Source organism: Macaca mulatta, chromosome 3 (assembly GCF_049350105.2).
Source record: "Macaca mulatta isolate MMU2019108-1 chromosome 3, T2T-MMU8v2.0, whole genome shotgun sequence".
Classification (NCBI taxonomy): domain Eukaryota; kingdom Metazoa; phylum Chordata; class Mammalia; order Primates; family Cercopithecidae; genus Macaca; species Macaca mulatta.
In genome coordinates this window covers 126,633,583-126,656,896 of record NC_133408.1, presented here as the reverse complement: position 1 = coordinate 126,656,896, position 23,314 = coordinate 126,633,583, and the positions used below count along the sequence as shown (strand labels likewise).

The 23,314-nt window shown below is 38.9% G+C and overlaps 1 protein-coding gene across 4 annotated transcripts in view; it reads right to left on the bottom strand.

The window, feature by feature from the left end:
* CDK6 (cyclin dependent kinase 6) overlaps window positions 1–23,314 on the bottom strand; it is a 238,121-nt gene that overhangs the window by 117,740 nt on the left and 97,067 nt on the right. For all 4 annotated transcript variants that reach the window (NM_001261307.1, XM_015134231.3, XM_028844866.2 and 1 more), the window contains 1 exon segment: window positions 6,897–7,064. In NM_001261307.1, the coding sequence (NP_001248236.1) occupies window positions 6,897–7,064 (168 nt within the window).

Sequence of the window (23,314 nt, the reverse complement as noted above, 5' to 3'; positions counted from 1 at the left end):
TTGTGTGACTGATTCAGATCTCTCTCTCCAGCTTGCTTGTAAGCTCTCTGAGAGCACGGACCTTGTCCATTTCCATTTACCATCATCCCTTAGCTTCACTGAGCGTCTGGCACATAGAAAGCGATCAGTAATTATTTGTTGACTGAAAGCCACAACTCCATTTCATTGATTTTCTCCCCTAGGCTTATTAAGAAGTTTCTGAATCCATGAGGTTCCGTTAGTGTTACTAAATGCTATCAACACTGAGGTCAGAGTAAGGAAGGAGTATCATCAGAGGCATAAGAAGGGGATGTAAGTAATTTTTTTTTCTTCAAGTTCCAGGGTACATGTGCAGGATGTACAGGTTTGTTACATAGGTAAATGTGTGCCATGGTGGTCGGCTACACAGATCATCCCATCACCTAGATATCAAGTCCAGCAATCATTAGCTATTCTTCCTGATGCTTTCCCTGGCAATTTTTGTAATACTTGTGGTATTTAAATAAGTTAATGATTTCAAATAAAGCAATATTGGGAATCTTATCAATTACAGATTTAAAAATATTTTCCAAAATGAAGTTTTGTACTTTGTACAGCTGTCGAATAAAAGTCTTCTCATGCTTAACATTTACTTGTTGTCTTTTTGTAATTTCTATGGAATAAAGGGTGTTTTCAGAACATGCCTATCTTTTATTAGTGAAGGTAATATGGAAAAAAAGATCCTTGGAGAAAGAGAATATAATTCACTTAGTGAGAATTTTATTAAGTCACTAAAAAGATGGGAACATATTCCCACTCTTCCATTATGGTACAAAGAGGAATTTTTCTCTTAACTATATGGGTGGATTAGGCACAGGCATTTGAAGGAAAAATGTTAACTTCATGAATAGCATTAAATGATTGTATAAAGGCCCCCAAAATACAATGACAGGCCACTCTAAGACTGTTCAGTGCAAAGAAGAAATTGATTGAAGGCAGGTCAATTTTGGACTTCATCTCAGGAGGTGAAGATACTGAGGTACCAAAAAGAATGATCTCATATTAGGGTACACTTCTTTCTACCCATGGATGACTTTATGATGGCTGTCCTGAGGAGTGACTGGCTCTAACTGCCTGGGTGTTGGCAATCACATGTGGTATAAAAACATCAATACTGGCATGGCTTGGGTGGTCCTTAAAGTAGTACCATGTACAGTGAGAGCAGCACAATGAATGTGCTGTTGCAATTATGGACTTGGGTGATTTTAAGGGAGAGGACACAGATAGGACTGAATCAAGAGAATGCTTCATTTTTCCTAAGCAATGATACTTTTATAAGACATTCAGGTGCACAGTGTGGCAAAAGTTTTATTGAGGTCTACATAAAAAAAGAAAACCAGGAGGCACCAGTTCATGACCCAGAGTTTCTCACTGTTGTCAAAATGTGGCATGAGCTAGTTGTCTGTTTTTGGTTTTACCATTTTAACAAGACTTAAAATATGTTTTTAAAAAATGGACTCCTGAACATTTGTGGAACCTCTAAATACCCTTTGTAGAATCTGAGAGTTCCACAGAACACAGTTTGATACCCTCTCAGGTACTGAATTTTTGGTACGGAGAAAAGAGGAGTGGGGACAGTGGGCCAGAGCCAGAATATAAACATTAGAATTCTCCAAGCCATTTACAGTCTATTTGGTAAATTCAGACTTAATCTGGTCACACTGCCTGTTTGAATGGCAGTTTTCCCCACTTTCAAAATGAAATGGTTGATAAAGAGTTCCAAGAACACCAAATCCAACGGCAACAATATCACCCTCAAGCTGTATGATTAGGTTTAGAAAAAAAAAAAGATTTTGCATCATAAATGGGAAGACCAAGACTGCTCCCTTCCTGAGCTTGCTGGTCACAGTGCTTCATGACTATCAGAGCCCTCACTAGGGCTGCTGGTGAAGTTCCTGGCTCTGCTCTAAGACATGTCAGACCCGGGTGCACGGTCAGGTAGGACTGAAATTGCTGGCTGAGTGGCTGGTCTCTATTTCCCTTATCTTGACAAAAATGAGTTGCACCATGCACATTTCACATGAGAAGGACTTAGAAATGTTGACTTCAGAATGATTCTAAATATAATTTCAGCTAGTCACAACAGTCATTGTACCGAACATGTGTATATTCTTGAAACACTTTTGCCACAGACATTATATAACTGCATGTGTCATGATTCTGACCTATCAGCTATGTGCAATGGAAAGAACCTCCCTGTAACCTGTTCTCATTGGTTTTCCAATGAGAACAAATGTAATAGTTATATAGAGGTCAGAAAAGTTAATTTTTCATGGTTTCAGAGAAACTTTTCTGATAAAAATAACCCATGCCAGGTGTTAAGTATAACAGGCCCCACTTCTCTTCACATTTCCAACTCCTTCTTTGAACCACAAGGGGCCTCACACACATGCTTATGGACACTCCAGTTTGCAAGCTCGAGCTTTGCCCATATGCTGCAAACAGCCATTCCTAGGCTTAGGAGTGAACACACAAGTGGCAAAATCTCTATTAGGAGGAAGGATGAGCCCACGCCATTCCCATTTAGTCAGGGAATTGCAATGTCCTGTGTGTGGTATGGGGTGGGGATGGAGGTCTCAAGGGACATGCTTCCTTGGCACCCTGGGTTGTGTGCTCCATGAAGGGAGACAAGGCTGGAGTAGGGCCAGTGTAGGCTTCTCTAAAGCATGAGATCCAGGCCAGGGGCCTCTCTTGCCTAGGATTAAGGCAAACACTGCTACCATCCACATCTTAATTCTACAACCTTTAAATAAATAGGTATAATACTCTGTATGGGTACATGTGTATACAAGATACTATATTGAACAGCAAGCACCCAATACCCCATAAAGACACCTGAATGTCATGTTGGAGGCAGCCTGGCAAAGTTAGGCATCCAAAGGACATTTAACTCTTTGATTAGTCCTCAATTTATCAGATGAGAACAAGATAAGTCATTTGGCCCAATGTTACATACCACCTACAGCTACAACTACGGTCCAGGCTACTGTCCCAAATTAATTTCTACCAAAGGCCAACATATGAAGTATATTCTACTTATGAAACTTGTGTTTCTTAACAATAAAATTGTTTTCACTAGAAAAATAAAATAATAAAGATCAGAATATAAAGGATTATACCTTAAGATGCCTGGAAAGCTTACCTGTCCCGAACAACTAATTTCTCAATTAATCCAAAAGATGCCTTGTCTTGAATACTGGCATACAGCATACTGGCTCAGAAATTAAGGAGCAGTAGTAGTTCAGGATCTATCAGGTGATCATGAACTTAAAATGAAAAGAAATACTGCTAACTGCTCCCTCAAAGTTCTATATGTAAGAACATTTTGAAGTTTTCAGAAAGAAGCTAAAATACAAGCTTTTGTAATTGTTCAAACAGAAATATCATTTATTATGTAAATACATATATATTAACATAGATAGCAAAAGTTGTCTAGTAACTCACTCATTTTTTCATTTAGAGGATGTTAATTATTTTAGAAGAATACGACTCCTCTTCTAAAACTTGCTTTAATCCCAAAACATAAGGGGCTAAAGAAAGTCTTCAAATAAGTAGAATTATAATAATGCTACATTCCTCTATCTCTACAGCTTTTTGTTCAGGACAGGAAGTTCAATTCATACACGCAAGTGTTCATGAGGCAGTAGAAAGAATCATGATAAAAACAATATACAAACTGTGAACTTGCATTTGTGTCAACTTTTCACTCCTAACTTGAGATTGAGCTACAGCATGTATTAATATCTTTCATGATTTTGAACACAGATATGTGCTGCCAATAAATCAATCAGGACTAATGTGCAAAATGGACTCAGCCATTTTAAGGTATATGGAGTAAGTCCTTCAGCTTAGTATTACCAGCTAGTTATGAGGAATACTGACACACATCAAATAAGACCATTAAATGTATAACATAACTCCTTCCCTATTCTTGTTATGACTCAACTGCTTATATCTGCAAGTCAGCATTTGTCAATTGATTCACTGAAAAATATTTCCTGAATGCCTATCAAAATATACAAGGCACTGTGTGTTAGGGCTGAATAAGATGAGCATCTGCCTTTGAGGAACTTACAGCCTGATAAATAAAATTCCCAAATAACTAAAAATAAGACAGAAAACAGTACTATGGGCTGGGCGCGGTGGCTTATGCCTGTAATCCCAGCACTTTGGGAGGCCGAGGTGGACGGATCACTTGAAGTCAGGAGTTCGAAACCAGCCTGGTCAACATGGCAAAACCCTGTCTCTACTAAAAATACAAAAATTAGCCTGGGGTGGCCTGTAATCCCAGCTACTTGGGAGGCTGAGACACGAGAATCACTTGAACCCGGCGGGCAGAGGTTGCAGTGAGCCGAGATAGGGCTACTGCACTCCAGCCTTGGCAACAGAGTGAAACTCTGTCTCAAAAACAAAAACAAACAAACTATATATATATATATATATATATATATATAACTCTGGAAACACTGAGAGAGGAAAGAGAAATTAATTTCTGAAAGGGATACTAGAAAAGGTACCCCTGGAGTCAGGCTTTGAAAGATAAGTAAAATACTAGCATTTCTCATAGTTTTAAGATGTCAGTTTTGAATCAGTTAACTTGTAATTCCTTTAACATTCCACAAATCAAGTTGATTCTCAGTTCCTGTATGACATAACCCCCTAAAAAATGTGTATTTCCAGGAAGGGGAGTGTAGTCTTTTTCTCTCCAAGAGACACTAAAAATATATACCACTTCAGTCTAAAAAACTATGATTCCAGGTTTTTATATGTCACCATGTGTATATAAATCGACGCATTACTATATTAAATGGATAGTTCCTTTAAGTAGAAAAATACAAAAGAGTGGGGAAATTTTAAAATGTAGTATCCCGTAGGAACACACCCTTTATTACTGCCATTAAATTCCAACTGTCACTCTTTCAAATAAAGTCTGAATTTGTTTTAGTGTCCTTCTCAGCTGCTAATATATTTCACTTATGTCACTATAGGAAATATAAAGCATGCAGCATAAGCTAGATACTGAAAAATTGTGTATTTATGACTGCCTTACTCCTTTTACTCTATGAAATAATTTGTCTACATTTTCCTGTTTGAACATATCAACTTTCAGCAAGAATGGAATGTTAATTGATGTTACGCACAAGCTGGGCTATTATTCCTCAAATTTAATAAGAAAAAAAAAAAAAGAAATCAAACACAAACCAACTGGATTTCCTGTTTTTATTTATGGTTATTAGTGCCCATTTAGGGGGATTAAAATCAAAGTGTCCATCTCAGTTACAGCTCATCCTTCCTTCAATTAATGTACCCAAGGAGACAAGTTCCTTCCATTTACTCCCCTGATGACTCTCTGGATCACAAAGCCTATTCAAGCTTCTCCCCAGGGCCCCAAAACAACATGCGCAACAACTTCCTAGGGAAACTCGAAGCCTACCTCACCCTTCCCACTGGGGAAATACACAGACTCAGCCCTTTCTGGTGTGATTACGTAAGAATACAAGGGCTTGCTTGACCCTGCTCAAAGCTGAGACCTATCTTTGAAACGTCAACTCGTGCCATTTCTCCTCTAAAGCAATAGTATATGCTGGGAAAAGAGGAAACAAGTAGGATTTATCTTATAACAATGGCAACATTTTCCAAGGAATTCTCTGCACCTAAAGTTCGGATGCCCTAGGAAAAGTCTATAATGTTTGGAAAGTAACTAGTCTTACGTGTCTAGGTGGTAGCACCCCCTATTTTGATTGGGGGCAGGGGGTGGGGAACACTTTAATAAATTGGATTTTTTCCTAAGGCAAGTTATCTGGCTCAGAGAATTTCCAACTCCTCTCTTGGATTTCTACTTATCAGCCATAGTATTACTGAAATTTAGGGAACAATTTTTTGCTGTGCAGAATGACCAAAGATGCTGCCAATCATTCCTTAACAACAGGGCCACGGTGTCCCTGATGTGAGAACCACTTTAAGGCTAAAGATGGACAGTATGGATTCTTTTTCTTTTTTCTTTGAATATACAAAGATATTTTTTTAAATTCTTTTTCTTAAGACTTAATTTGCTATATATCATTTATTTAATTTACTGTATGTAAGGCATGAATTTACTGTATGCAAAATAGGTCTTTCAAAGAGAAGGATATTAATACCTATTTCCAGGCTGCTCTTTTTGTATTTGGGGTGCAGAATTTCACAAAAATCCATCTGAGAAATAACGAACTATAAGGAGAAATAGAAGCTAACCAATGTCAATAGCTCTTATGGTTTTGCATCTGAATGGCAAAAAGAAACAGGATATCATAACTGTTATTTTTTGCCAAAATAGGGCCGTTGGGTTCGCTCTTTCTATTTAGGGTTATATGAACCTTTACCTGGAATGGCCGTGCTATACATTCATATATTATCCAAATTCACCGTGAATTTGATTTCTTCTTTACAACTGGCACCACAGCTTCAGAGGAGTGCTTTAACACACTTGTGTAGGCACTCTGTTTCTCAAACCAGGATGCCGCAGACAGGTCAATGTTGCTCGTGCTCTTTCTTCCCTGACCTTGAGCCGTGTGTTCCCTAGGCATTGTGCATATAGCTCTGAAAACAGTGGTTATGGCAGAAAGCATTTGGAAACTTGTAACCGATTCCTGTCCAGTGGCTAAGATGCAACAGGCTATTTCTGCAATGGATCCTGTCCACAACTAGCCCAGGCTGGATGTGACTGTAGCTGTAAACAGAATGCCTTCTGCCTACCCACTGCCATATGAAAAAGGGCAAAGACATTCTATCCACCAACTACATGGGCAGTAGTAACATTAGGGACATGGAAAGGGGACAGACTGTCATTCAAAAGAGGAAAAATAAGTTTAATAAAAGGACAGCACTCTCTCACTCACCACTGAGGTTAGAGCCATCTGGAAACTATAGATGCGGGCAAGGCCGAAGTCAGCGAGTTTTATTTGTCCGCTGCTGGTCACCAGAATGTTCTGTGGTTTTAGATCGCGATGCACTACTCGGTGTGAATGAAGAAAGTCCAGACCTCGGAGAAGCTGAAACATCATATCCTATTAAAATTAAAAAAAGAAAATCAATAAACACTCAAAAAGGAAGCTGAGCATTTGCTATGCTGGCCACCAAATCCTTAGCATTTTGTGGTTGCTTGGCATACAGCACGCATTTGATAGGTATTGGCTGAATGAGTGAATCTGTCTCCCTTCCTGCCTTTCCACTCCCACACTTTCAAGAACACTGCAAAAAATTTCACTCTCAACCTGTATTTTACTAATGAAAATACAATTTTAAAATAGTTTTTGATGGAATGGGAAATGTTCTGGAAGGATATCTGCCAAACTGGTTTCAGTGGCTCTTGCTGGGGAGTGGGAGGAGGAGGTTGTGAAGGGACACTTTTTGCTTCTCTATTGTTTAATGTGTCATTTCAACAATTAAAATCCAGTGAATAATAATGTTATTAATGGTGATTATTATTTTATAGCACTTAGTACTAAACACTCACTACGTATCAAGCACTATTCTAAGCTTTGTCCTCTTAGTAAATAATTTAATTCACACCACAACATTTAGGTAAATAATATCATTACACCATTTTACAGGTCAAGAAACTGATACACAGATGTAGGCTACTAATTAGCCCAAAGTCATACTAGCAAGAGAGTGCTGATTAACTGTTTGTTTTGTTTTGTTTTGTTTTGTTTTGTTTTAGACAGGATCTTGCTCTGTTGCCCAGGCTGGAGTGTAGTTGCAGCCTTGACTTCCCGGGATCAAGATATCCTCCTGCCTCAGCCTCCCAAGTAGCTGGGACCACAGGTGCGCACCACCATGCTACGCTAATTTTTTTAGTTTTTGTAGAGATAGGGTCTCACTATGTTGCCCAGGCTGGTCTCAAACTCCTGGGCTCAAGCTATTCTCTTGCCTCAGCTTCCCAAAGTGCTGGGATTACAGGCGTGAGCCACCAGGCCCAGTCTTTATCAACTCTTTTAGAGTATTAACAGAGTCTTGATTTCAACTAGGGTCTGGAAAATCTCGATTCAAAGCTTCAGTGTATTCCTTTATCAAATCAATGAACAAATGAATATGTATAATAAGGCAAGCCATTTAACCTCCTAAGTCTTAGTTTCCCTGTCTGTAAATGGGAAAGTAACAAAACCCACTTTATCACAGGATCATTGTAAAGCACTTAGCACCATAGTTAATATTCAGTAAATGGCAGCTCTTATTACTGTTATTATTAACCAGTATGGAGGGGGGGATCATTCAGGATATAAACCAATATCAGATCTTTTTCTAATTTTAGTACCAATACAAACGTATACAAGATTTAATACTCAGGAAGTAAGACATTGGCCATGATGTCATAATCCTCTGAAATTTGTGGTAATTAAGAGTGACCTACTCCCCGGATCCAAATATTATGAGAATGGTGTATACCAGGGAGGATGGAGCTGTTCTGTTAATACAAGGGTTTGAAAAATGACTGGGCACCATCATGGATTTCAGAGCTGCAAGCAGCTGAGGATACACTTATCATTGGCCGGACCACTGAATCCTCTCATGGAGAACGGTATATTTGGTTACTGGTTTATGGTTTTGGTTCTTCCTTTAGAGTTGGGAGTTCTGTCTTTATATTCTAGCTTATTCAAAACCAAAGCCTTAGTTTTTCCTTTTATAAAGTGGAGAAAGTAGCGATTACTTTTCCTACTATGAGGGGGGCTAAATGAAGTAATGTATGCCAAGTGCTTGTGCAGTTTCTGGCATATGGTAAGCATTTGACAAACAGTAATTATTAGGACGATTATTGCCAAGATAAGTGTCCTGATTTCTGGGAGAGACAGATTCTCAAACAACTAAAAGAAAACATGACCACTGCTACAAGGTCAGTGTGAACAAAGCACTTAGAGGAGGTATGCAGTGACCTAGAATCATTTTTGAGATCCCCCTGAGTGAATATTCTGAACTGGCAGGGGTTACCTTCTAAGCTTCCCAAAACCCTGGAGAAGACTGCACTGGGGAGGGAAAACCCTTCAAGACTTGAGAAACACTGCAGGTCCAATAAGTTGCAATGAATAAACGGGAGTGTGAAAATGTAGCACAAAATGTTCAAGGAACATTTTGGCAAATAAGTCTTTATTGGAAACACATGCACACAACTTGTAAGCACTGAATTTTAAAAAGCACGACTAACCTAAAGTAATGTCATGTTGGCTCATCATCTTTAGCCTCTATATAGTTAAGTGTCACTCATTTAAAACAGTATAAAGAATAAATCTGTTTGGTTCATGCTGCAGTGTTCAAACAACTTTAGCAGCCAATTAGCAGTACACAAATTTAAAAACATGTACATTGCTTTTATTTGTGTTACAGCACATACTATATTTTTCTTAATTATAAAATTGCTAAGATGTATAGATGCATGCTTAATGCAGAAACTAATAAAATGTTTTGAAAATCCAGAGAACAAGAAAAATCACTAGAAATTTCCACTACTTGGAGAACAGACAACACTTCACTGTTAGTATCACTTTTTTTGTGTCTTTTTAGTCTGTCTTTTAAAAATTACATATTTTATTATATTTGGATGTATAAGTATATTTAAGTAAAAATGGTTATTATTGTGTGCACATTATTTTGTGGCTCTTTTAAAAACATGTAACAATTCATTATCAATATTATGCCACTTTAATAAAATTGTGCAATATGACTTTTTTTTTTTTTGAGACAGAGTCTTGCTCTGTTGCCCAGGCTGGAGTGTAGTGGCCGGATCTCAGCTCGCTGCAAGCTCTGCCTCCCGGGTTTACGCCATTCTCCTGCCTCAGCCTCCTGAGTAGCTGGGACTACAGGCACCCGCCACCTCACCTGGCTAGTTTTTTTTGTATTTTTTAGTAGAGACGGGGTTTCACCGTGTTAGCCAGGATGGTCTCGATCCCCTGACCTCGTGATCCGCCTGTCTTGGCCTCCCAAAGTGCTGGGATTACAGGCTTGAGCCATCGTGCCCGGCCATGACTTTTTGGTATACAATGAGATTTTTAATAGCCACATTGTTTTTCTCCCTGGGATATGCCATAATTATTATTAGTTTTAGTTGTGTTACTTTGGCACTTGTACTATAGGTCTAGTTCTCCTTTCTTTAAAGGTAGAGTAGATTAAAAGGGCTTGCTAATGTCATACCAAAGCATGGGTTAGGCAGTATGAATCCACGTGACTGCGCTAACATTGATTCCATGTGCATGATGCCTATAGATGTAAGTTGGTTCTACATAAGAATGACCATTCTTTAGATTTTATTAGGCTACTTAATTTTTTTTTGTTGTTTAGCAAATGGTTTTTCTTTTAAATCTCCAATATCAAGATAGAACTGAAATTCTGAACCAATGAACACTGAATTAATGACTTAAAAAACAAAATCTGCCAAACATCTCATGACCTTCAGTAATTCAGTCATGAGTTAGGTTGTTGGGCATTATGAACCTGTAATAAGCATGACTGGGGAACCCCTCTCAGTCTTTAGCCATCCTTTATTGCAATACCTAATTTCAAAGGCGAAATACATTCAGCTACGTCAGGAACTCTGGTCCCAAATAATCATAAGATATAGTACCAATTCCAGAGGATGATATAAATAAACAAATTACAACATTAAATGAGGTAAGGAAAAACACCTTTCCTACAGAATCACAAGAAGTGTTTTGATCCAAGACATTTCAAAGGATTCTCTACTTAAGCTTATTATCTGTTTTATCTCAATTTATAGTATCGTGAGACATACTCTTAAATGAGCTCCTCAAGATTTTAATCTAAATTATTCTGTCCCATATATGACTCAAATATTTCACAGTAACCCTAGTGATGCAATGCAATGAAACTACAGATACCACCAATTAAGGCTCTTCCAGTTAAACGCAGGTTTAAAAGTTTCCCTTTTTATGTTATACGTCACAGTCTGGTATAAAAGGTTTGAACATTTAGTCATACCTATGATAAACAGTCACTTGGGACCCTCACTCTATCTTTCGAAAACATGGGACTTGCAAGCATGTTTCAACAGGACACCACTGTGGAATGAAGTCTGGCTCTGAGAGATCTTAGGTGGGGCTTTATCTTGGCAATGCCCCTAAAAAGACTCTGGACCTTTCTGAATACAAGACATCCTTGAAGTCTTGTAATTGTTTCTCTCAGGTGTTCTAGAGCTCTAATCCTCTTATTTAAAATCAAGACAAACAAGCAAACTAAAAAACTACTTCAGGCTTTTCTAATGGGAAAGGTTGATCATGGGGCCTTCTTTTCTTTTTCTTTTCTTTTTAGAGATGGGGTCTCACTCTGCCACCCAGGCTGGAGTGCAGTGGTGCCATCATAGCTCACTGAAACCTCGACATCCTACGTTCAAACAATACTCCCGAGTAGCTGGGACTACAGGTGTGTGTTACCATGCCTGGTCACTTTTTAAACTTTTGTAGAGACAGGGTCTTGCTATGTTGCCCAGCCTGGTCTTGAATTCCTGGCCTTAAGCCATCAATCCTTCCGCCTTGGCCTCCCAAAGTGCTGCAAATACAGGTGTGAGCCACTGCACCTGGCCTGGGCCTTATTTTCTCATCACAAAAAAGCATGGTTAGTTCTAAAATACACTAAAAACACCCAAATCATATCATAAAATAAGTCACAGAATGACAACTTTAAATAGACAATTCTGGATATAGGGATATATCTAGTGATATATTCACATCCTCAAAGTTTTAGCACCAAAAATGTACATCAATAGTTTATTTATTTAAAAATTAAAAACAGGACATATCCAATTTGGTAGGCAAAGGTAATCTATTTTTCTCCTTATACTCTGTAAACCTCAGTCTTTTCAAATTTGTTATTCAAGTTTTCACAGAAATCTCTCCATAGTGGTTTGTCTGTTTCCTATGAAGGGTGTTAGAGGAGGCCACAGCCTAAAATATATCACATATAACAAAGGTTTTTAAACACTAAACCAATAAGAACATGTTGAATTAAGGTGAGCGTTACAACAGAGGGAAAGGTCACCTGAGCCTGCATATAACTTCTTCTTTCACATGTCTCCCCATGTTCCCCTCTCTTCAGTCCCTGACAGCCACCATTCTATTTTCTGTTTCTATGAATCTGACAACTCTATATACCTCATACATGTGGAATCACACTGGATTTGTGTTTTTGTGAGTGTCTCGCCTCGGTTACCATAGTGCCGTCAAGGTTCATTCGTGTTGTGGTGTGTGTCATAATTTCCTTCCTCTTTAAGGCTAAATAATATTCCATTGTATGTATATATGACATTTTGCTTATCTGGTCTTCCATGGATGGGCACCTCAGTAGTTTCCACTTTTTGGCTGCTGTGAATATTGCTGCTATGAACACGGGTATAGAATGATCTCTTTGTGACTCTGCTTTCAATTTTTTTGGATATCTACTCAGAAGTGGAATTGCTGGATCTATTCCCAGCATATTTTAAAACCATAGTTCTCCCATAAAATGTGGTATAATATTGCTGCCTAAGCAATGAAATAGTGACTGACAGCATCGTGTTAAGGTCCTGGAGGGTTAGCCAAGTGGCTTCATTCACTCCTTGGAGATTCCACACACTTTTGTCTGCATTTCAGGAGAATCCACACTGTAGGTCCCCACATCAAGCTTGCTGTATGTACACAGCTTCTACTCTATTTCAAAACTCCTGTCAAGTTTTCATTGGTCAATTCTCAATGAGCAATGAACAATGAGCTTCAAAGGTTGTTTATAAACAGGTCTCCCCTACTTCTCACTGTGGTCCTCAGGAGGACCCAAAGAATGCTTCATCCAAAATCACAAAGAACAAGACAAATTCTGAGAAAGCAAGAGGAAGGTTCAAGAGAATTCCTTAAAACTTTCAGATCACCTGGAAAGTTGTAATGGGTGAATTCAAAGCAAGCCATTAACTGGCAAGCTAAAAGAGTCACACATGAGCTTTGTTCCACAGCAGAACATAGTCCAGAAGTGCCATAGTGCCCATCTCTTTGCCACTGTGCATGATGAGTTAGGCACACATCACCTCGAGGCCCCTCAGGAGAAACAACGGCATGGGCCCTAAATGGAAACATTGGCTTCTAATTTTTACCACTTCTACGCAGGTGGATAAAAGTGTAATGAAGTGGCATTGCATGTAAATTTTAATAATCAAATATGTATTCTGAAATGAGAACTAACAGAACCCATTTTTTATTCATTCCTGGAAGTGATGATAATGCTGAAAAGGTAAAGAATCAGTCTCAACTAACTGGAAATTTAAAAAAAAAGGTAATAAGTCATTTCCACCAAGACTGAAAACGTTGGTGTTTGAGGAACAATGTAATGACTTAAATGAACAATATGAAAGAATAAATCATTACCTCATCATAATGGCTATTATTAACCCACTGTGGAAAATCATCAGGAACTGAAACTACAAATATGCAATGCTAAACATAATTTCTTCAGAGCAGGAGATAAAAATCAGCACTGGGTAAAGGAGTAAGAAAACATGAAGCCCAAGTGCCTGGGTTGTTGGGTAATGACCCAAGTGGCTATCATTCTATACACATTGTTTTGTGAGGCTTTAAAAAACATCTTACAATGTGCTGTGAATATTTCCCCATTTCAACACATACTTTTCTATAATGAATTTTAGGCCAGGTGTGGTGACCCACACCTATAATCCTAGCACTTTGGGTGGCTGAGGTGGGAGGATCACTCGAGCCCAGGAGTTTGAGACCAGCCTGGGCAACATAGGGAGATCCTGTCTCTACAAATAACAAAAAATTAGTTGGGCATGGTGGCTCACGCCTGTCGCCCGCCTACTAGGGAGGCCTAGGTGGGAAGATCACTTGAGCCTGGGAGCTCAGGGCTGCAGTGAGCTGTGATTGCACCACTGCACCCCAGCCTGGGCGACAGCTCTCAAAAAAAGATGAAGAAATTTTAATAGCTTTCTAATGGCTGCAGTTGGACAAAATACCTTCTTATCTTTCTACATTCTTCCTCTCAATTCCCTCTTTTGAGAATTTTCCCCTCACTCTGTATTTCCTTCCTCTTCAAATGAGGTAATGCTTAGAGAAGCTGGTTTTCCACAAGAGTAGAACAGATAATTATTTGTGTGATATAGAAGACACGTTGGTTGTCAGCCATGAAGACCTGACCTGGTCCAGGCCAATGAAGGCAATCACATTTCCTTTTGCTAGGAATTGATCCAGGGATAAACATGACACCCAGTCCTCTATGGGCAAATTGGCTAGACAGTGAAAAGTAGAATGCTCTCTGCTGTATTTCCTCATCTCCCATTACTAACCCACGTCTTATGCTGAATGCTACCGCTTTGGAGGGTCAACTTGCAGCTGTAGCAACCATCTTGAAACATCATCTGTACACATAAAAGGCCAGAGTGTAAACAGGGAAAGATTCTGGGTCTTTGATGACATCAATGAATAGCTGCATCAACTTTAGGGCTGCCTGCCTCCAGCCTTGTAGTTATGGATATAATAATGCCTTTATCTGGATCCGCTTTTCATTGAGTGTTCTGTAATTTGCAGCTGAAAATTATTCTAACAAATCTAACTTAATTAAAACTATATTAATTTAAATATGCTATGAACATTATCTTTCATTTACAGCCACCATGATTCACCCCAGGGTGAGGTACAGACCCAGTGGGGCCTGTACCAACATTCCTTTCTTATTGGCAATTATCTCTTTCAGGTGGTTATCCTTTTCTCTTTGAGGTGTGTACCTCCTTCCATTAATGTTTACAATATCGCCTTCGCCATCACTATTATTTACTGTCAACTCTCTATGTTCCTCAGGGACTATGGCTCATCCTGTCTACCCCATGTTCAACTCTTCCTGCAGGACTCCAACATCCCTAGGATGCCCAGCTAATAGTAGCTTCAGAACTTTGACTTCTTTAACCTCATCCCATTTTTGCCATCTACATTATGCTCATGCAAGTGGCTAGTCTCTGTTTTATAAATGGAATGCAAATGCATACAATTTTGTAGCTGTCTTTTTCACATCACACTGTATACTGAACTCATGTGCATGTAGATCTATTGGCAATATAAATCTACAGCTTAAGTTTTAATGGTTCTATATTATTCTATTTTTATTTATATTCTATGATTAGCAAAAGGGTTTAAGCAGTCATTAAATTACCCACCAAAAAAATGCCACTATTTCTCATGTTCTAAATTACTTGAAGTTATTTTCTGGACTTTTGTTCTTTTGTCTCTGGCTCTGTTTAGAGTACCTCTCTCCTTTAATTATTAAATGCTTAAATTTTAATATCTGCAAGGAAAGTTTTCTCTCTTCACTCATTTTAAAACATTCCTGAATATTTTTTGAAAACAAAAATGTGTATTTATTTATTTTTAGAGGCTGGTCTCACTATGTTACCCAGGTTGGCCTCAAATTCCTGGCCTCAAGTTATTTTCTCACCTCAGCCTGCCAAGTAGCTGGGACTACAGGTGTGCACCATCGTGCCTGGCTTTTCTGGATATTCTTATATGTTATGATTATGGACTGACTTTAGAATCATTTTATTGAGTGCCCACACCTTCCAAAAATCCTTTTAGTATTTTCAATGATTTTTAAAAATTGATAAATTGATTTGGGGATAACAGATACCTTTACAATACTGAGTCTTTCCTTTCTTTCATTTACTCAAGTCTTGTTCTGGGCTCCTCAGTAAAGTCGTGTCTTTTTAAATACAATTCCTATACCTCTGAGGCTCCCACTGTAGCGGGTCTGGTCCATCTTCTCCTTCCTCACATGTACCATTACCTAGCCTTTCCCCACTGATCTCAGTCCTCAAATCCATCTTGTACTCTCTGTCTAGACTGAACCCTTAGAAGCGTAAACCTGATCCTATCAGATCATTCTCCTGCTTCAGCCCCCTCAGCCAAAGCCTCCGGCCCTGCCTGCTGGTACTCTGTGGATTCCTGCCATCTCTACTCATTTACTGTCCCATGGCCCCATCTCCCGGGAGGGTCCTGCTTAAATCGCTCTTCCTTAGATTTATTGGCCTCCCACCACATTATATTAATGGGTGTCAATAAATGCTCAATGAGTTTTCATAAAGAAGTGAGGGCCCAAACAAAACTAAAAATGACCATGAAATCTATAAAGGCCATTAGCTTAAAAAGAACTCACTGACTCCCCTTAGGAGGAATGCGATAAAACTCCAGGGGAATCAGAAAGAGCAGGTTTGGATTACAGGATAGGGACAAAAGAGGCATGGCATATAAATCAGTATTCGTACCTATTAGCCATTAAAACATGTTCATATGTGTTGAGACTTTTGGCTCATTATTTTAGAAATATAAGACTCCCATGCCTATAATGAACACTGATGTATGGAACAAAAACAATGAAGGATGTTTCCTATCTTACCATTTCTTTCAGAAGCAACTTGCCCAGGGGTCAAAAGACATGGATTTCAGCACACTGCTCCACAGCTCGGGGTAGGACTAGTTTAAGTACCTTATCCTTTCCCATCCCTAAGAGAAGTATTCCATGGATCAAATCACTTTGCCTGAGTCTTCACTTGGATGCAGAATTGGACTATTGGCCAAATCCCCTAATAATACTTTAATTTCGTATCATCATATCAGAATTTCTCAAAGTATGGTCTCTTACTCCAGTGTTACTAAGTTCCATTCAACTCAGTCACTAGTCAATTGATTAAGCAAGTTCCACCTTCCTTCTTTCTTATTTTTTTTTTGTAATAGTACAGATTTTTTATTTCATTTTTTACTTTTGTCAACTTTTATTTTAGAATTGGAGGTATATGTGCAGGTTTGTTACAAAGGTGTACTACATACCTTTGTATGTCTGAGGGTGTAAATGATTCCATCACCCAGGTAGTGAGCATGGTATCCAATAGGTAGTTTTTTTTAGCTCTTCCCCCCTCCTCTAGTAGTCCCCAGTGTCTATGAAGTTCCAACTTTTTGGAGCCTCAGTTTTTCATTTATAAAAATCAGGATAAATCCTGCCCTGCCTCTGTCATAGAACTGTGGAGAGAACCTAGACATTTGATTATTTTATATTACATATTTGATTTGTTTTTTAAACTGCCAAGTGCTATTCAGCTAGACTGCTAATTCCTTGAGGAACAGGAATGCAATGCATCTTTATATTCTTCACAGAATCCAACAAGGCGTGTTATACACAGAAATCTTTTGGTTTTACTTGATCGGATGAATCACACAATAGTTTAGAGATATGCATTAAGATGAATTATAGTGACCTTTGCTCTTGGCTTTGTGTACAGGAGTTATAGAACATTCTCACTGATTAAACTGATTCCTGAGTCTTCCTTTAGCAAAAAGGCCATAATCCTGCATTGTGGTTTATTGGTTATTCACTAAGAATTTATTGACTGCTTGCCAAGTGGAGGCATAAAAGTACAAAAAAAGTTTCTTTTGGGTATGTATAAACCTAAGTGAGTCACTTATACATGAGATGTAAATTTCCATTTTTGAAGGCAGTATGATTTAAAAGAAAGAGCACTGGGTTTTGAGCTAAAAGCTTTGGATCCAAATTTGTACTTGCAAGTTAGATAATCTAAGACAAGTCACTTGCAACTTTTGTGGGCCTTGCTTTCCACATCTATTTTTGAGAAAATGATCTCACAAAAAGATTTAAACAAGATATCATATTATAGATTATGTAATATATATTTATATATAATTATGTTATTATGGTTATATATATGACATAGGGTATTATGCTTAAGAACTTTATTTATTATAAAGTTCATACACATAATAAATTGCTACCACTTATTCAAAAGAACTATGAAGCCCCTACTATCTGTAAGGCATTGTGTCAGGTGATGTTACAGAGAAGCACCTGAATAGAGTGTCCCAAGGAGCTCTTACTTTAGCAGGGAGAAAAGAATATGTACCTACATACTTCATGTCAGTATGTGCCAACAACCACAAATGGCACAAGAGCGCTAGGCACTGAGTAGGCACCAAGGAGGGAGCAGCATCTAAGCCAATCTGGGAAGAAGGCTGGTATTAGGTTTGGTGTGGGGAAGCATCTGTCATGGAAGATACTAGTAGAGGAGGAAGTGCTTACATGTTTGTACACCAGCTATAGCTCCAGCAGGCAGAGTCCTAAAGAGGGCACACTGCTAAATGGGGCCACACTGCAAAGGGATTTATTGCTGGGTGGACACAGGGAGTCTATATAGTGTTTGATCTTATATTCAGTGGGTAAGTAGTAAAAATGTGTAAAACAACGGCATGTTATTATTGACATTTTAGCATATATAATGGATGGCAGGTGGTGTAAGGAGGCTATGATACTATTCTGAACATACGATAGAGAAGGTTTAAACTAGAATATTGAAACAAAAAGCAAGGGGAAAGGCAATATTTGTTTTCACAGTTCAATTTTAATGGCCCATCTTTGGAGAGCTCCGCTACATTTCCAGGTTGCACACTGTGTGATCCTGGGCCTGTTATTTAATCTTCGCTCCGCTAGCATCTATCCTTGGTTTCTTCATCTGTAAAATAGGGACAACACTTTCTTGTAGGGTGGCTGCAAGAACTAAAAGTAATGTGTAAACCTCCCAGTTTGGGTAATGGGTTCAGCACTGGTGCCACAAAATGAAGATGAGGCTCTGGTAATACTATAAGTTCAGATCCACTGAGTTTTCCCCAGTTAGTATGTGGATAGCTTTCTATCTTCCCTAACACTCTATTAAGATCAACAAACACGACTTATAATATAATCCTTAAAATATCTATTGTTTTAATTAAATCAAATGTTATGTGGTGTGTTCTTAATTTTGAAAGTCTAGGTCCTTAGAAATCATCTGTTATTATTCATTGAATGTATTACATGTTTCTTTTGGTAAATGATCCAACTTGCTAAAATGGTTTTAAGTTGCTTTTTCCCTATACCTGGACAGATTTTTCTGTAAGCCCCTCTGAATACTGAGATTTCCTGAAACTGCCTTGAGTGCTTTTATAGGATAATAACCATATACTATAAGCATGAAATATACCATTTTACTTAATCAACATATATATTCTGAAGCTACTACCAAATAGGGAAAATCATTGCAAACGAACTTTCTTACATAGTTAACTCTAGCTGCTTTCTCAGCTTAACAAATAAGAACTAGAGTTTGTGACATTATTTCCTTATGTTATCCATTAATGCTGAACTGTGTGCATTCCAATACAGAGAGGGGGAGAGGAGCAAACAAGGACTCTGAAAAGAACACTTAGCTTCATTTGGTCAAAAAATGGTCTTTACAAGGGTTTTTATTATGGGTCATAAAACACTGCTTACCACAATGTACCTCCTTGAAAAAGAAAAGAAACCCTTGCAGTGGTGAGAAACTGAAAACAACACACTGAGAATCCTCGTGCCTCCTTCCCATAAACACATCTGTGCATATTATCTGTTTTGGGTAGAGCTGCATGCACAGCTGCTTATGGGGACTCCATAGAGGTGGGACTTCAACATTTTCTATTTTGTGTTGTTGCAACGACTGACTTTTTAAACTGAAGTCAGTTATGATAGAGGTAGCCAATGTATCTCCAGTGGGGGGGGACCATGTACTCCTCACTAACAACTTCTTCAATCAGCTGAAGGAAGAGGCTCTGGGTGGTCACAACTAGTTAGGAAAAGCATGGAGGCCCAGAGGAAGGGGGATCTTCAGGCAAAATGGAACTGAAGAGCTACCCACCAAGGCAAAACTGAGAACTGGGTTAACGATCTAATGACTCTTACAAAGAAGAATGTATCCAGCTAATGTTAAAATTGGTATCACAGGCCAGCACAGTGGCTCACGCCTGTAATTCCAGCACTTTGGGAGGCCGTGGCGGGCAGATCATCTGAGGTCAGGAGTTTGAGACTAGCCTGACCAACATGGTAAAAGCCTGTCTCTACTAAAAATACAAAATTAGCTGGGCGTGGTGGTATATACCTGCAATCCCAGCTACTCGGGAGGCTGAGGCAGGAGAATCACTTGAACCCGGGAGGTGGAGGTTGCAGTGAGCCAAGACCGTGCCACTGCACTCCAGCCTGGGCAACAGGGGCAAAACTCCATCTCAAAAAAAAAAAAAAATTGGTATCACAATAGGAATTGCCCAGGGAAATGTGGGCATCCCTATAGATAGGAAACTCTTAGTCTTCAGCATAATAGAGTACAGGTATCCAAGTACTGGTACATTTATGCATTCAGTGCTATCTGGTTTAGGGATACCCCTGTCTAAAATGCAGGGTTCTGTAACTTCTTGAACTAGTTGTTTTCTTAAACATGCGCCTCTTGCCTTCAAACTTTTCCTGGCCCACCTAAAACCCCCAGTCAGCTTTTGGTATTATTCTTTTTCCAGGCACCAAAAATTGGCTTCCACTTTTTCTTATACTGGTCCTCTAAGGCCTCACCTCAGAACAACTTGCACATCTCTACAATTAAAACTGCTGAGAGAAAATGTTCACAACAAGTCTGAAGTGGTTACATATCATGGTCTCTAACTTTATCTGGGCTTTCGGTACTGCCTTCTCTGGGTCTCTGGTAAGCTCCCTTTGCTGTTGTCTCTAATGGCTACCCAAAACATTCACCATTTGTTCGTGTTTCCATAATTACCTTTGCAATTACACTTCTCAAGAGTATCTTAAATTTTAAATTCTGCCTCCACCCCTCACCTCCCATTCATTCGTGGCTTCAACATTTAGGCACATTCTGAGGCATCCCAAGTCATAAGGCAGCTGGGGCTGCTCTCCCAAGCTCCAGATGTGCAAACTTCTGCATGTGCAAATGTACACATGCTTCCTGCTATGTTTTTAGACTAGTGCCTGGTAACTGTAATCTCTGTCTGTTCCAAAACAACAATACAGTTTCTTTACTCCCATCAAAACCTATCCTTCCATCTGTATTTCTTATTTGGTATAATGGTACCACCATCCACCCAAATGATCAATTCAGAAATCTGACAGACATTTTAGATTCTTTCTCTCCTCCCAAACACATATCTAACGAGTCACCAAGTCATGGTAATTATAGTTCCTACGTTACCTTTCAAATAAGCCCTCCTCTCCCATCTGCATGGCTCTTGTCAAGTAGTCAGTATCTCCTGCCTGGATTACTACAATGGTGTTCCGACACAAAGAACTCCTGTCTTTAGATTTCTGCATCTTTAATCTTTTCTCCACAGCACTAAGTGGTATTTATTTTGTTTTGGTTTTTGAGACAGGATCTCACTCTGTTGCCCAGGCTGGATGGAGTGCAGTGGTGAAGCTCACTGCAGCTTCAAACTCCTGGGCACAAGCAATGCTCCTTCCTCAGCCTCCTGAGTAGCTGGGACTATAGGCACATGCCACTATGCTCAGCTAATGTTTTATTTTAATTTTTGTGGAGACAGAGTCTTGCTATGTTGCCCAGGCTGGTCTAAACACCTGGGCTCAAGTAACCCTCCTGTCTTGGCCTCCCAAAGCACTGGGATTACAGGTGTGAACCACCATGCGTAGCCCTAAGTGATATTCCTAAAAGGTAAATCCGAGTCATGCAGAAGTCCCCCACTGTTCACTATAAGTAAAAGGTAAAACTTAGATTGTTACCTAAAGCACTTTAATGTCTGCTTCCTAAAGACCTCTGGATTAATTTCCAGCTGTTCCTACATCCCCGTTACTATGCTCTGAGGGTGACATGCTCTATTATATCTTTGTTCTGTTGCAATGCTATTCCCTTTTCCTGGAATGCTTGCTCCATTGTCCTGTCCCCCGATACACAAACATCTTCCAATATACACACCTTGTCTGTCTGGCTCCTTGCAACCCGTCTTTCAAGGCTTACTTTAAGTAACTTTTGGCCACGTCCTGGGCAATTCTTCTTACAGGCACAGGTTATGTGCCCCCCTCATATAATCCCACAATGCTCTGAGCATAGTTCTGGCACAGAACTTATTCCATTTTACTGTAACTGTAATGTCGCCCTCCCTAGATTACAGCCTCTTCTTGATGTTAAGACAGTAACTGGAAATGGGGGTGAGATGAGAAAAATAAAGGAGCATCCTAGGCATTTCACATACATTATTTGTTTCCCAGTTACTCTGCATATATTATTTCATTTATTTTTCTCAGCAACTCCTTGAATAAATTCACGTTCATTCACTCATTCTACATTTGTATCATGAACCAACTTGTGTGGCAGGCTGGAGAACAAGGATGCCTGGTCTCATGGAGCAAACAGTGAAGGCGGGAAGCTGACTTTGAGAAGCCAGAAAGGTGCCCAGCACACACAAGGTCCATTCCATCAGAAGCCTAAGCTCCTCCTCACCTTGTGCCAGGTACACCTGGCCCCTCGGCAGCTACTCAAGTCTCCGGCCTCAGGCACTAAGTATGAAAGGAATGACCAAATGCTGCTTTAAAAATATGCTACAACCTAGTAATTCCACTTCTAGGAATTCAGTCTATACAACCAACAAGTTTACAATGAGTCAATACAAAGACGTTCAGTGCTATTTTGTTCGAAAGATTAAAAAAAAGAAGCCAGCTAAAATATCCACCAATAGAAGAATAGTTAAATAAACGATGATGTGTCTCTCTGTATAATATCAAGCAGCAATTAGAAAGAACATGGGTAATTCTAACATGTAAACTAGATAAATTGACAGAGAAAGGAGTAAGGCTTAGAGTGATATATGCAGCTTGATTCTATTTTGACAAAACAAGAGATATATGTACATGTTTATGTATGTGTGCTACGTTTGCATTAGGATGGCCAGATAAAACATAGGACACTAAGGTAAATTTGCATTTCTGATAAGCAACAAATACTTTTTTAGTTTAAGTGTGTCCCATGCAATATGTGGGACATATTTAAATAAAAAATCATTTGTTGTTTCTTCGAAATTCAAATTTAACTGAATGTCCTTATTTGCTAAATCTGGGAACTTTAGTCTGAATATATATAAAAATGTTTGGAAAGGGATATAGCTACAGTTAAAGATTGTTACCTCTGTCAGGTGTTGAAAATGGTAGGATTATGGGTGATTTTTACTTTTTGGATTCTCCTGAATTTACCAGTTAAAATTATACATATATATAAATGTTTCTTTTAATCAACCCTACTTTTTAATTTAGTAGCCAGCAGTCTTTAGAAAATAAAAAATGTAGTAAGTCTCTGGTAAAATTTGTGAAATAAATCCTCTAAGGGCCATTTAAAAAATATTCCACAGAAGCAGACGGCATAGCACTTCAGAGTTTTCTAAGTAATGGCACATAATTTTCTAAATTACAGTTAAACAGTAATGTTTTATGT